This window comes from Macaca nemestrina, chromosome 7 (genome assembly GCF_043159975.1).
Source record: "Macaca nemestrina isolate mMacNem1 chromosome 7, mMacNem.hap1, whole genome shotgun sequence".
Classification (NCBI taxonomy): domain Eukaryota; kingdom Metazoa; phylum Chordata; class Mammalia; order Primates; family Cercopithecidae; genus Macaca; species Macaca nemestrina.
In genome coordinates, this window is record NC_092131.1 from 146,421,357 (window position 1) to 146,434,902 (window position 13,546).

The following is a 13,546-nucleotide window of genomic DNA, read 5'->3' on the forward strand; positions in this document are numbered from 1 at the left end:
TCCTTTCCTGCCCCTTCAGTTCTGGTGCCTGAGTTACTTCTGGCTCCTGTTTCCTCCTCTCCTCCTCTCTGTTGGAAATTGTTGTATTCCTCATCTTCACTTGAGGGGTCCCTCAGGACCTCTTTACTTAGTCTCCAACTTCCTAGACAACTACCAGGAGTAGAGAAAACTCTTATTCTATCATGTAACCTATTTTTTTTTTTTTTGAGATAGAGTCTTGCTCTGTTGCCCAGGCTGGAGTGCAGTGACACGATCTCGACTCACTGCAACCTCTGTCTCCTGGGTTCAAGTGATTCTCCTGCCTTAGCCTCCTGAGTAGCTGGGACTACAGCCATTTACCACCACACCTGGCTAATTTTTGTATTTCTAGTAGGGACGAGGTTTGACCATGCTGGCCAGGCTGGTCTCAAACTCCTGACCTCAGGTGATCCACCTGCCTTGGCCTCCCAAAGTGCTGGGATTACAGGCATGAGCCACCACACCCAGCCCACGTAACATATTAATTACACATTGTGTTAAACGCAAAATCAGATAAACATGTCCTTAAGCTGATGATAATAAATGTAGACTAGACAAAGACAACCCCAAGTACAGGACTTTGTAATCCTCTCCCAGAGACCTGTCTCCCAATTGCTCTCCATCTATTTAATGGCATTTTGGCACAGTAATTCATTATTCCCTCAGTCAACGAAGATTTATTCAATTCTTAATAATCGTAAGGCAATGTCCTTCATATTGTGAATAACACAAAAGTGGATTACGTACGATTTGTGACCTCAAGATGCTTACTGGCTCACGATAAAATATGTACAAGTTATGTGCCACAAAAGTACTGTAAGATTTCAGGTAAAATCACATCTGCACTGTCCCTGAAAATATATTAAGCTTTGGACAGGTCTCAATGTCAGCATACCAAGGATATCATTGTTTTAAATGCAGTAAGTTGAAATTGCTAAATAGGCTGTTCTTACTATAATGAGCTTAAGGGGGGAAGGTAGTGTTATCCTAATATTCTATTTTTTTTAACTACTTCTTAATCCGGAGGGTTTATTTATTTATTTATTGGAAACACGCTGGAGTGCAGTGGCCTGATCATGGCTCACCCCAGCGTCTACTTCTGGTCTCAAGCGATCCTCAGCCTCCCAAGTAGCTGGGACTACTGGAGCGGCTAAGTTTTGGGGGTATGGAGGTCAGTGGTGGGTAGAGACGGGGGGGGGTCTCCCTATGTTGCCCATGCTGGTCTCAAACTCCTGACCTCAAGTGATCCGCTCGCCTCGGCCTCCCAAAGTGCTGGGATTACAAATATGCGCCACCGCACCGGCCCATGAGGATTTCCTGAACGTGCTAAAGGCAGTTAGTGTGTCGATGTCTTGGTGACCAAAGGTAGATTTCCGTCAGCAGCTTTCATGTGCCACAGATTTAGTTTTGGATTAGCAAATGTTAATCCACATGTAAACGCTATGATCCACACGTTTAGCAATCTGATTACATTCTTTAAATGTACGTTTCAACCCCTGTAATCCTTAATTAAATTTAGATGTGAACAAATTCACATTTGTGCCTTAGTTTAATTTATAAACAAGTAATCTTTTATCAAAGCCTCCTCTCCCATAGCAAGCCCACAGAATCTAGAAATCCCTTGATCTCGCCTCTGCTCTCAGGACAGAGCCTTTTGTGTGCACAGCTCTCACAAATTAAAGAACTTGACTAACTTGAAGAAGAGATAATAAACCCTCTCCCCTAAAGGCGATTGTTCATTTGAGAGCACTCTTCAGAGATATTTTTAAGCCCGCGCTGCAACTAATGGGGGCAGGGAGAAGAAGAGCCGTGCCCAAATGCACGGGGGCATCTCCGGGGGCTTATCATCCGGAGATGCCTCCAGTGGAGCTGACAAATCTCTGAAGTGGGATAGAGCGAGATTTCCCTGCACAGGGCCTCTGCGTGTGAGGGAAGGAGGGGGTGGGCGGGGGCCATCAGGGGAGAAGCCTCCGGCCTTTCCCTGTCTCTCAACACCAGCCCTCCCCGGCCGCCTCCCCCTTCCCCAATCCTCAACTAGCCGCGGGAGAGGGGCACCGGAGGCTGGCTGGGCCGGGAGGCTCGGCCTTTGTGGCTCTGTCCCCGACGGTGGCGCGGGGCAGAGGGGGCGGGGACGCGGGCCCGAGACCCTCAGCCGGGGCTTGACCCCCAGGTGCATTGTCCGGCTGGGCCCATCCCCTCCCCCCAGGGCTCCGACCTCGCCGCCCCCGGCCCCCTTCCAGCGTCTCCCTCCGCCGGCCGCGCCGACCTCCCGGTCCCAGACCAGGGGCCAGATGTAGAAAGTAGTCCCAGGCTGGCGGCCGCGGCGCTGTCCACTCCGCCACCCCCGCCCTCTGCAGCCGCCGCCTCACTCCGCCCCCAGCCGGACTCTCAGGCCCCCAGCTTCTCGCGAGCGGCCGTCCAAGCACCGGCCTCGCTGCCGCAGAGATCCGCCCCACACCTCGCCACGCCGGTGCCGGAGCCAGAGCCGGGAGCCGGGCTACGTGCGTCCAGCCGCCCAGCAGAGAGCGCCCGGGGCGGGGGCGGCAGGCGGACAGCGGCTCGGGGCGGCGGGGGAGCATGCCCGCGCGGCTACGCTGAATGGCGCCTCCTTTGCGACCCCTCGCCCGGCTGCGGCCGCCGGGGATGCTGCTCCGCGCCCTTCTGCTCCTGCTGCTGCTCAGTCCTGTGCCAGGTGGGCGCGCTTTCTTCTGCTTTCTCTTACCGCTGTGGGGCGGGAGCAGGCGCGAGTGGGATGGGGAAAGAGGAAACGATGGGGCGGGGGGAGCGCGCGGCGAGGTCCTCCGTGGTGGCGCTGACCGCCGGCCCCCGCTCTCGCCCTGCGGCCTGTCCGGAGCCGCTGGCTGCAAACATGAGTTGCCCGCGGGCTCTGCGCTGCGCGGGCAGGGCTGCGGGAACCTCTCCGGGCGCACACCCCTCCCTGCCGCGCGCCCGGGGCTGCCGAGTTCTGGCGGCCGCTGTCCACTCTGGTCTCTTCCTTCTCGCGCCATTGTCCCGGCTCCGGCCGCGTCCCCGCCTCCGCGACCAGCCGGGCTCCGGGTAGCCCGCCCGCCCGCCGGGGCCGCCGCGGCCGCACGTGGCTTTATTTATATTGTTTCCTTAGTGGCAGCCTCGCCGTGCAGGGGGCGCCGCGGTTCCGCGCGGCTTCCCGTGTCTGCAGTGGGAGTTCCCCCACGTTTTAGGGCTGCGAGAGGGAATAGGTGAACTCATAGCCCCAGTCAGCACCAGCTTGCCGGATCCGGGTCGAGGCAGGAGGAGATGGGAGGGTGGAATTGGCAGGGTTGGAAGTGAAGTGACCGATTTGTGCCCCGGAGAGGCAGGGAGAAAGGTCCCAGAAGTTGGAAAGGAAGGTAACTAAATAGAATTTATTTCCTACAGCTAGATATTTGGGGGCAGGGCCTGAAGTGTGTACGGATCTGAAGATTCTTCCAAATTCTAGGTTCGCCTTGCACAAACTTGGATGAACTCATTTTTCTACCTTAAGTCCGTTTTGGTTTGCTAGAAGAGATAAAAACATAAAGTGAATGGGGTGACGGTAGGAGAGGTGTTCAGGACAATGGGTTATTTTATTTATTGGCAGGTTACAAACGCCAGACTTTTTCTGGAGTGATTAGTTTGTTAGGCTTGAAAAGAGGATCAAAGTCAGATGTGGCTGAGAAACACAATGGGCGCCTTCCGGAGTGGTCCGCGCCCAGCGCTGAGCTGTTAGGGTGGCTCGCGTCGCCCTGGGCATACATTACGGGAAGCAGGGAGCATTGAGGAGTGAGGATTCTGAGGACCTGCCTTGAGGAGAAACAAATCATTTCTGGGGATTTGTAATCAAGGAACTACAACGATCAGGAGGAAGATAAAGCAACGCTTCCCTCACAAACACCCATACTCCATTCGCCCCCAGTCAATACGCGAGACTTTAAGACCGCCTGTGCACTAAATGCAAGAGGTGACAGAGCATTATTTGATCATCGAATGCTTTATCCTGGCGGGGGCCAGGGGCGATGTGTATATACTTAGGATAAAGCCTTTCCTCTGCTCTGATAAAAATGTATATTGGTTGATTAAGCAATCTCCTATCCCTATTAGACAGTAAGGACCAATTAGTCACGCATTTTTTCCAACAGTTGGTAGTTCTAAAAAAGTGAAATAAAAGTTTCCTAATCCGATCACCCACTGAGTACAAGCAGCAAGAGTTACCAACTTTTCAGAGTCTATTGTTTGTCTTTTAAATACCTCGCTTGCTCTGCAGAAATTAAGTAAATGGATTTCTTTCAAGGAGAGGAGATAGAGTCCCTGCTGTAAAAGGGCAGATAGAAAAACGCAAACTTGTAATTTGTCACAAAAGATAAACGCAGTTCCCAAAGGAGTAGGTGCCAAGGGTTCCAAGAACACTTCAAGGAACAAGGAAATAAACTTGCTTGTTCACAGAGTTGGAGTTTTGCTAATGATTTCTTGTAAAATTAGACTTTTACGACTTACTCTGTTCAAGATCTTTTTGACAAGCTTGTAAAAGCAAACAGCTTGTGCTCATGAGTTTTCCTGATGATTCTGAAACTCTAGCAAGGAACTTGAGAGAATTCATACAAGGCATAGAAGTTATTGAAACTTTCCCTATGCTTTTAGTGGAGATGTAAAAAGTAATTTCTCTGACTTGTTGAAAGAGTTTGCTGAAATTTAGATTGGTTCATTAAGGTGTTTGTAAGCTAACTAATAAAATTTGTTAAACTTTGTCACCTTATACCCTGAATATGTGTTTTACAGTTGTGTGTTAAGGAACATTTTATGCCTGTAATTCTGGATGTGCCGTTCTCCTTTTTTCCTTACAGGAGTGTGGTGCTTTAGTGAACTGTCTTTTGTAAAAGAACCACAGGATGTAACTGTCACAAGAAAGGACCCAGTCGTTTTAGATTGCCAGGCTCACGGAGAAGTTCCTATTAAGGTCACATGGTTGAAAAATGGAGCAAAAGTGTCTGAAAATAAACGGATCGAGGTTCTTTCTAACGGCTCTTTATACATCAGTGAGGTGGAAGGCAGGCGAGGAGAGCAGTCCGATGAAGGATTTTATCAGTGCTTGGCAATGAACAAATATGGAGCCATTCTTAGTCAAAAAGCTCATCTTGCCTTATCAAGTAAGTGTTTAAGTTTTTGGTTGTTGACATTTTTCATTGCTACCTTTTGATGATTTCTTGCTTTATTAATATAATAATCGCCCAGGTCATGCATACATTAAGAATTTTACTGGAGGTAATAGTTGATGCTAACTGAGGCGTATAGAGAAATCTGAAGAAAATACATATGGAAATTCAAATGAGTAATTGAGAACAGAAGTCAAATTAGGTTTAGAACACCAAGTAAAATGAAACCTGTAGAGGTGGCTTTATAAAAATTTTAAGCGTTTCACACAGTATGAAGAGTTGGATGTAGAAGTTTGGCCAACAACAAAAGTTGTTCTAAAATTTAATCTTATGGAAATTAGTAATTAATGAAAACAATCACAAGCAAATTTTTCTGCTTTGCAGATGGCTCTTGAGTGCTAAATCTTCCTTATAGCACAACCTTCCATTTCTCTGACTGCTTTTAGATCACCCATGTTGCCTTTTAATTGTACAAAGGGCATTGGTCAGTCACTCTTAAGCCTTTGAAGTATTCCTAGTCTTTTCCTGCTGGGAGGGAAAGAGATTAAGGCCATTTCCATATTATGCCTAATGGACTTAAACCCCGTATCTGCTCACTTTTCCCCTATTGTCATAAAGTGTGCTATCTAATGATTTCTTTTGTATTAACAACCCCATCAGATCAACCATTTGTCCAAGTGATCCATTGCTTGGTGGCTGACCTGTAACTGTTGAGTGTAAAGATGGGCCTAGGACAAGTGCTGAACTCCTTGAGCCTACTGAGGCTTTACACCTTTTTCAGGTGATGAAACACAGCTCTCAAGTTTAGTAGACTAAATCTTGAAAACCAAAATTGAATCTTAAAAAGTTTTAAGGCGTTTGACCTTTTGTTAATCCACAAAACATAGATTTTGCACTGTACCTACAAATTGATCTTTTACAAGTTGAGCAATAGGTAGATGGCGTTCTTGAGATAAAGACATAATCTTAGCTGGGCTGGTGGCTAGCCTGTAATCCCAGCTGTTGAGGAGGCTGAAGACTCCTTGAGCCCTGGAGTTTGAATCCAGCCTGGGAAACAAACTCCATCTCTTTAAGAAAAAAAAAAAAAAAAAACCCGTAATATTTAGGAAATAGTTGTTTCAAGTTCTATACAGTTGAAATTTAGGAAGCTATTGGCAGGAATTTCCTAGGTGACTACTGTTAACAATTCATGTTCCATTTATTCCATCCTTATATTACTGATTTATTCTGTAATAAGGATTAATTGTAGAAAATATATTGCAAGCAAAGATATTTCTATATCGATACATCAGAAAATCAGAGGTTTGCAGTTCTAGCCACACTCCTACCCCTGCCAAAGAATAGAATAAACTGAGAGGATTTCTGATTTTTCATTTCTTCCTTCCTCTCTCTCCCCTGCCTCCTCCTCCCTTCCTACTTCCTTCCTTTATCCCTCTCCCCTCCCTTCCCCCTTCCTTTCTCTGTCCTTCCTCCTGTCCCTTCCTTCCCTCCCCTCCTCTCCCTCCCATTCTCCCTCCTTGCTTCCCTACCTTCCTTCCTTCCTCCCTACCTTCCTCCCCAACCCTCTTCTTCCTGTCCCTTCCCTCCCCTCCTCTCCCTCCCATTCTCCCTCCTTGCTTCCCTACCTTCCTTGCTTCCCTACCTTCCTTCCTTCCTCCCTACCTTCCTCCCCACCCCTCTTCTTCCTGTCCCTTCCCTCCCTCTGCCCGCCTCCCTCCCTCCCTCCGCCCGCCTCCCTCCCTCCCTCCCTCCCTCCCTCCCTCCCTCCCTCCCTCCCTTCCTTCCTTCCTTCCTTCCTTCCTTCCTTCCTTCCTTCCTTCCTTCCTTCCCCCTGTAATCATTGGCCAATAATTACTTTTTTCATGGTGTAACAGTTTTTCTGTATAGTACTGTTTTAAAGATAATGTGCTTTTTATGCTTATATTCTGTTCATTCAATTTTTGTCCAATGTAAACTTGTTCTATAGAGTTGTAATTTTCCCACCTTTTGGGATTTGTAGAATCTTGTGTTTTCATCTTCAGGAACTGTAACTTATATTATCTCTCAGGGATAGGGAGTAGGTGGTAGAGGTGGCCAGATAGGCCATGAGAAGATGAAGCATTTATCATGACCACACATTGTTTCCAGGACCTCCTGAGAAGCCTGACAAAATTCTGGGTCTTCCAGAAACACTTGGAAAAACACAGAGCTTTCTAACTTCATAAATAAAATCTGAATGGTGTGTAATAGGTGTAACAAACAAAATGTCAGGACTGGCTTTTTAAATATCTTTAGATTTTTGCATCTTTATAGAAATTATCACTGTTAATAAATAATTACATGTGATTCATTTTGTAGGCAATTGTGAAGTTTTTTATGTATCTTTTAAATTAACAAAGTTCTGATATCTAAGAAATAAGTTTAGATGATGGAGGCTCAAATCCCTTTATCCTATGTTCAGAGTAAATATATATATATACATACACAGGAAGAGAATAGGCATTAAGTGGACATTCCGGTTTTCTTTTCCTCCTTGTTTTTAAAGCTAGTTCTCTTTTCGGTATTGATAGCAGCAGGGTACAAGTGTGTTGTTTTTCTTAGTCAAGGATTTTATCAGTAAGCATATTATTTTTGTGCAGAAGCACAATAGTACAGCACCTGGAAATCTAAAACTTTAATCTGTGCAAGTTTTAGATTTTTAACACACAGGCAATCAAGTCTTGGTCTCTAAGCTTAGGAACTAGAAGCTGAAAGTTGCACTCTAGGCAAGAATTCCATTATTCATGTGTAAATTAGGAATTCACAGGGTTAAAAGGTTAGAAACTGGCCAGGATGAGGTTTACCCTTGTGATAAAGAGCAGATGACCCTCATTCATTGGCCAAAGCTTTCATGTAGCTCTTCTGCAAAGTTAGTTATTGCCATGAATTGTTCTTGAGGAATGCAGAAATTCAAATGTGAACAGGCCTTTCCTTAAGTGTCACTATGGAGCCTTATCTCCGAAGCACATCAGAGCAGGGCTGCAGGGACAAGGTTCCTCCCCAAAGGCCTGGAGGCTTTGCTTTCCTGTTGTTCATTCAAGCACAAAAGAATTCATCTAACTTAGTTTTGCTAAGGCATCCCATTTTTAAAAGAAAGTATAGGGTTAAAGTAATATTTAGCTTTAAAAAAAGATAATCCTTTTTATTAATAGCCATGTTAGCTGTCTTACATTTTCATGTAATTGGAATAGAAAGAGGAGTGACACGGGACACTCTTTTTCTAGTTGCGTACAATAGCAAGAACAGAAGATTAAACTATTTCCTACACATTTCAGTGTTTTTAAATTTTAGCAAATGGAGTTTTCACTTTCATGGGTACTAAGTTTTTGTTATCTAAATTTAAATATTTTAGGAATAAGAAATAACCTATGGGTATCTTGACTTTTCTTGTATTCTTAATGTTGAAATAAGATAAATTTCATAGGAAAGCATTAGTGTGGTAAAAATGGTCTCGTGTTTCAACAAGTTTAAATTAAGATAAGAGACATTTGAGAGAAGTAAAGGAGGAGGCGGGTTGTGTTCTGTGATGTGTAAAAGACTGGCTGTAAGCTAGTGATTGAACAGGAAGCTAGTTGTTTATTTCCTTTCCATAAAAGGTGGAAATTGAAGTCTTAGGATAGAGGGAAAAAGAGCATAAAGCTAGCTTATATTTCTTTGATTTTCCAGGACTATTCACTTGGGTAAAAAATAACTTTTTATGTGACCCTTTGTATCTGGACGAGCATAGGAATTATTGTAACTTTATGATTTTTTAACCAAAATTTTGAGGTTGATTTTGCCATTGGTAAGGTTGTTTGGGGGTGCATTTCTATAACTTTTTAAAGTAGTAATAGTTGTTTCCATTACAAGGATGTAGATTTTTTATTAATAAAAACATTCATCAATTTAAATTACGATGAAATTTGAGGGTTTATGCGGGATTAATGAAAAACTGTTCTTTGGGTGAGGCTTGCATATTAAAAAATAATGCATAAATTATAAAACCAAGTCTTTGAAATGTGAAGTTAAAAATATATTAAAAATATTTGAAGAGTCATGTTAAAAAAAAAAAAAAAAGAGGGGGAAGTGATATATTGAAAAGGGAACCCTAAGAACTAACTATAAGACTGTATGCTAGATTTTGGATTTTATTAATGATCCTGGATCCGAAATAGGCTGGACTTTGCTACACTGTCACTGTTTTATTGAGAGCCGTAGGCACTGGAAAGGACTCAGTTTCCTACATGCGGGCCTATTCACTTGAAGTCAAGCTGTGAGCAGTTACCTGGCCTAATTAAAGAATGCTAAAACATGAGTAAAACTCATTTGATTTTGGAAAACTCAAGCCAACAGAACTGAGGTATTTAGAGAAACCAATCTGCCAACACTGTAGATAAGGTGCAGCTGATGTTTTCTGGGATCCAAAAAAATTCACCTTTAAAAAGAGGAGGCGTGGTTCAGAAGTACATGTTTAACTTAAAATTGGCTCTCTTAATATTGCATAAGTCAAGTGAAGGAAGTAGAAATGGCATGTATAGTTCTACAGGCTTTGGTAGAATGACACTTGGTTCTTACAGTCTGTCTACTTAAAGTCTATCAGGTGCCTGATAATCTCTGGGTAATGGAACCAGTTTTTCTCACTTTGCACTTGATTAGTGAGGATCATTTCTCATTTTCAGAAACCTGTAACATTATCTCAACTCTGTTTCGAAGTTGGTGGATTTTTATTTTTTAGCAAAGCATGGTCCAATGAAGGGTAGAATTGGAATTTTAAGATGTATAAAAATGTACTTATTTTATTTTGTTTTATTTATGTCCAGATTCTTAATGGAATTTTGAAAGGGTGTTTGGTATGGCTCCTTTTTGTCAGTTATCTCTGATTATTCTAAAGAAAGGATCTCACTCTCAGTGGTGTTTGCCCTGGGGTTTGTTGTCATTGCTCCCAAATTTAACAGCTGGGTCTATTGATGAAGTCCAGAGCAATTTAAAATAATAGCGAGCAACAAATCTTTTAAGCAGGGTTTTAGGCTAAGGGAGTATTTTAATTAATAAATAACATACATTTGAGGTTACCTTTTTGAAAACTACGATATTGTTGACTACAGTTTTGAGAGATGATTTTTATCTCTCATGAACAGGGTTGCCCAACTAGAATTGATCATTTAAAGCATTTAAACTGATAATTACCATTTATATGAAAAATAATAATGTTAAGTCAGGCATTTTGTTGAGGACCCTACTTGGATTTAAAAAACAGCTATGATTATTGAGATGTTTTAAAAGAAATCATAAAAATTCTCCCAAATTAAGTTTTCATTGTCAGTCAAGACTATTTTAATACTTTTGAGAGTTCATAGTGCCCAGACTCTTCATTAAATCTTTTTTAAAATCATCATTTTAATCTTGGTAAATAAGAAAGGAAAAGGAAGATGCTGTCGTAATCATGTAAGTAATATCTCCAGTTGCCCTAACGTGGTATGCTGCACAGAGCAGAGCAAGCTCACGGTAAACAATTGATAATTGCAATGTACAAAAAAGGTAAAAACGTACCAAATTATCTTCACCAGCTCTAATTCTGAAGCCAAGTGAACTGTTATAAGGGTATGTATGCAGAGGATAAAGGCGTCATCCTCACAAAGGTCTCTGACAGTAATCTGACAAATACTTTCCTGACTTTTACATTCCTTGTGTGTGTGTGTTTTTTTTTTTAACCTCTGGTTCTGAGAACTACTTTTGATGAGCATTTAAAAACCAAAATCTTATGGACTGAGCAGAAGGCATGAATTAAAAAATGTTTGTTTTTTCAGTTTCCAAAGGGTTTGCCCTTTCTTCGTGTTCATAATATATATAATCTTATATATGTGTATATATATATGATAGCTTTAGCATTTATAGGGGCTAGATTATGAATAACTGTTCGAAAATGTGATCATAGTTCAGGTCTCTGGTTTCAAATTTGTGTACTTACTGGGTTTAGTCCTTAAAACTTACAGAAGGAAAATTTTCTTTTTAAAGCTCACGTCTTGAAGCAATAGTAAATCCCTAGGAGTTTAGCTAGAACAGTGTGACAGCTTTTTTGTCCTTTTAATGTTGCTATTTTATGCAGACTACTTTAAATAAATCATATTCTTTTGAAATAATCTTCCAAAGTCATCCTTTTAAATTTTTGTAGTCTTTTAATACTACTCAGAATGTGATTGACTCAGTGGCTTATCTTCCATTCTACTAATATTTACCAAAAAGAAAAAAGATACTTCTGCGTGTGGGTTAGGTATCTCAGTCTTGGCACAACTGACATTTCGGGCCAGATAATTTTCTGTTGTGGTGCTGTCCTGTGCGTCGTATGCACTGTTTGCGGCATCCCTGGCCTCTACCCACCCAATACCAGTAGACTCTCTTCCAGTTGTGACAACCAAGAAAGGTCTACTGCGGGGCAAAGTAACTCCTGATTGAGAACCCCTGATGTTTCCAGAAGTAGTAGAACACTTTCCAGTGATGTTGGACCATTTGTTACTTTAACTGTTTCTGTCTTATCCTTGATATTCTACTTGTTTTAGTGGTAGCAGTCCAAAATATATTCCTTGGAGAACGATTTGCTATTTTGTTGTTGTTGTTGTTACTGAGTCAGAGTCTTGCTCTGTCATCCAGGCTGGAGTACAGTGGTGCAATCACGGCATCCTGCAGCCTGGACCTCCTGGGCTCAAGTGATTTTCCCACTTCAGTCTCCCGAGTAGCTGGAGTTTCAGGCACGTGCCACCATGCACGGCTAATTTTTAATTTTTTTTGTAGAGGGAGGATCTTGCTATGTTGCCCAGTCTGACCTTGAACTCCTAGGCTTAAGCATTCCTCCCACCTCGGTTTCCCAAAGTGCCAGGATTATAGGCATGAACCGTTGTGCTTGGGCTCCGTTTACTATTATTATTTCTTTTTTTTTGAGACAGAGTTTCACTCTTGTTGCCTAGGCTGGAGTGCAATGGTGTGATCTTGGCTAACCACAACCTCCACCTGTGCAGTTCAAGCGATTCTCCTGCCTCAGCCTCCCAAGTAGGGATTACAGGCATGCGCCACCATGCCCAGCTAATTTTGTATTTTTAGTAGAGACAGGGTTTCTCCATGTTGGTCAGGCTGGTCTCAAACTCCTGGCCTCAGGTGATCTGCCTGCCTCAGCCTCCCAAAGTGCTGGGGTTACAGGTGTGAGCCACCACACCTGGCCTCCATTTACTTTTTTTTTTTTTGAGACAGTCTTGCTCTGTCGCCAGGCTAGAGTGCAGTGGCATGATCTCAGCTCACTGTAACCTCTGCCTCCTGGGTTCAAGTGATTCTCCTGCCTCAGCCTCCCAAGTAGCTGGGACTACAGGCGCATGCCACTATGCCCGGCTAATTTTTGTACTTTATGTACAGACGGGGTTTCACCATGTGACCAGAATGGTCTCGATCTCTTGACCTCATGATCTGCACGCCTTGGCCTCCCAAAGTGCTGGGATTACAGGCGTGAGCCACTGCGCCCAGCCACCATTTACTATTTTTAAGTGTTGTATATATTTTTTTAAAATGTGTTTGGGCTACTGCCTAAATTGGAGTGACAGTGCTTTTCCAATCCGTTTTTCACACACATAATACATTGAAAACTGCTGTTAAGAGTATGGTCAGGCACAGTGGCTCCCGCCTGTAATCCCAGCACTTTGAGAGGCCAAGGCGGGCGGATCACCTGAGGTTGGGAGTTCGAGACCAGCCTGACTGACATGGAGAAACCCCCTCTCTACTGAAAATACAAAATTAGGCAGGCATGGTGGCACATGCCTTTAATCCTAGCTACTCAGGAGACTGAGGCGGGAGAATCGCTTGAAGCCAGGAGGCGGAGGTTGTGGTAAGCTGAGATCGCGCCATTGCACTCCAGCCAGGCAGCAAGAGCAAAACTCTTGTCTCAAAAAAAAAAGGAAAAAAAAGTTTACCCTGGCCAGGCACAGTTGCTCATACCTGTAATCCCAGCACTCTGAAAGCCTGAGGTAGGAAGATGACTTGAGGTCAGGAGATCAAGACCAGCCTGGCCAACATGGTGAAACGTCATCTCTACTAAAAATACAAAAATTAGCTGGGCGTGGTGGCACACGCCTGTAATTCCAGCTACTCGGGAGGCTGAGGCAGGAGAACTGAACCCAGGAGGTGGAGGTGGCAGTGAGCCGAGATCATGTCACTGCACTCCAGCCTGGGTGTCAGAGTAAGACTCCGTCTCAAAAAACAAAAACAAACAAATATAGTCGTGTGCAGAGTAACAACATGTTGGTCAAACAGTGGACCACATCTTATGACAGTGGTTCTATAAGATGATAATGCCATATTTTTACAGTGCTTTTTCTGTGCTTAGATATGTTTAGATATGCAAA

The 13,546-nt window shown here is 43.6% G+C and overlaps 1 protein-coding gene across 2 annotated transcripts in view; it reads left to right on the plus strand.

The window, feature by feature from the left end:
* Positions 1-2,415: 2,415 nt before the first annotated feature.
* Positions 2,416-13,546, plus strand: part of LOC105489865 (protogenin) — a 123,910-nt gene continuing 112,779 nt past the window's right edge. The window contains exons 1-2 of one of the 2 annotated variants that reach the window (XM_011755065.3): positions 2,416-2,710; positions 4,857-5,159. In XM_011755065.3, coding sequence (XP_011753367.2) covers positions 2,617-2,710; positions 4,857-5,159 — 397 coding nt within the window. In that variant the 5' untranslated portion in view covers positions 2,416-2,616. The remainder of the gene's footprint in view (positions 2,711-4,856; positions 5,160-13,546) is intronic. The other variant, XM_011755072.3, reaches the window with a different exon arrangement.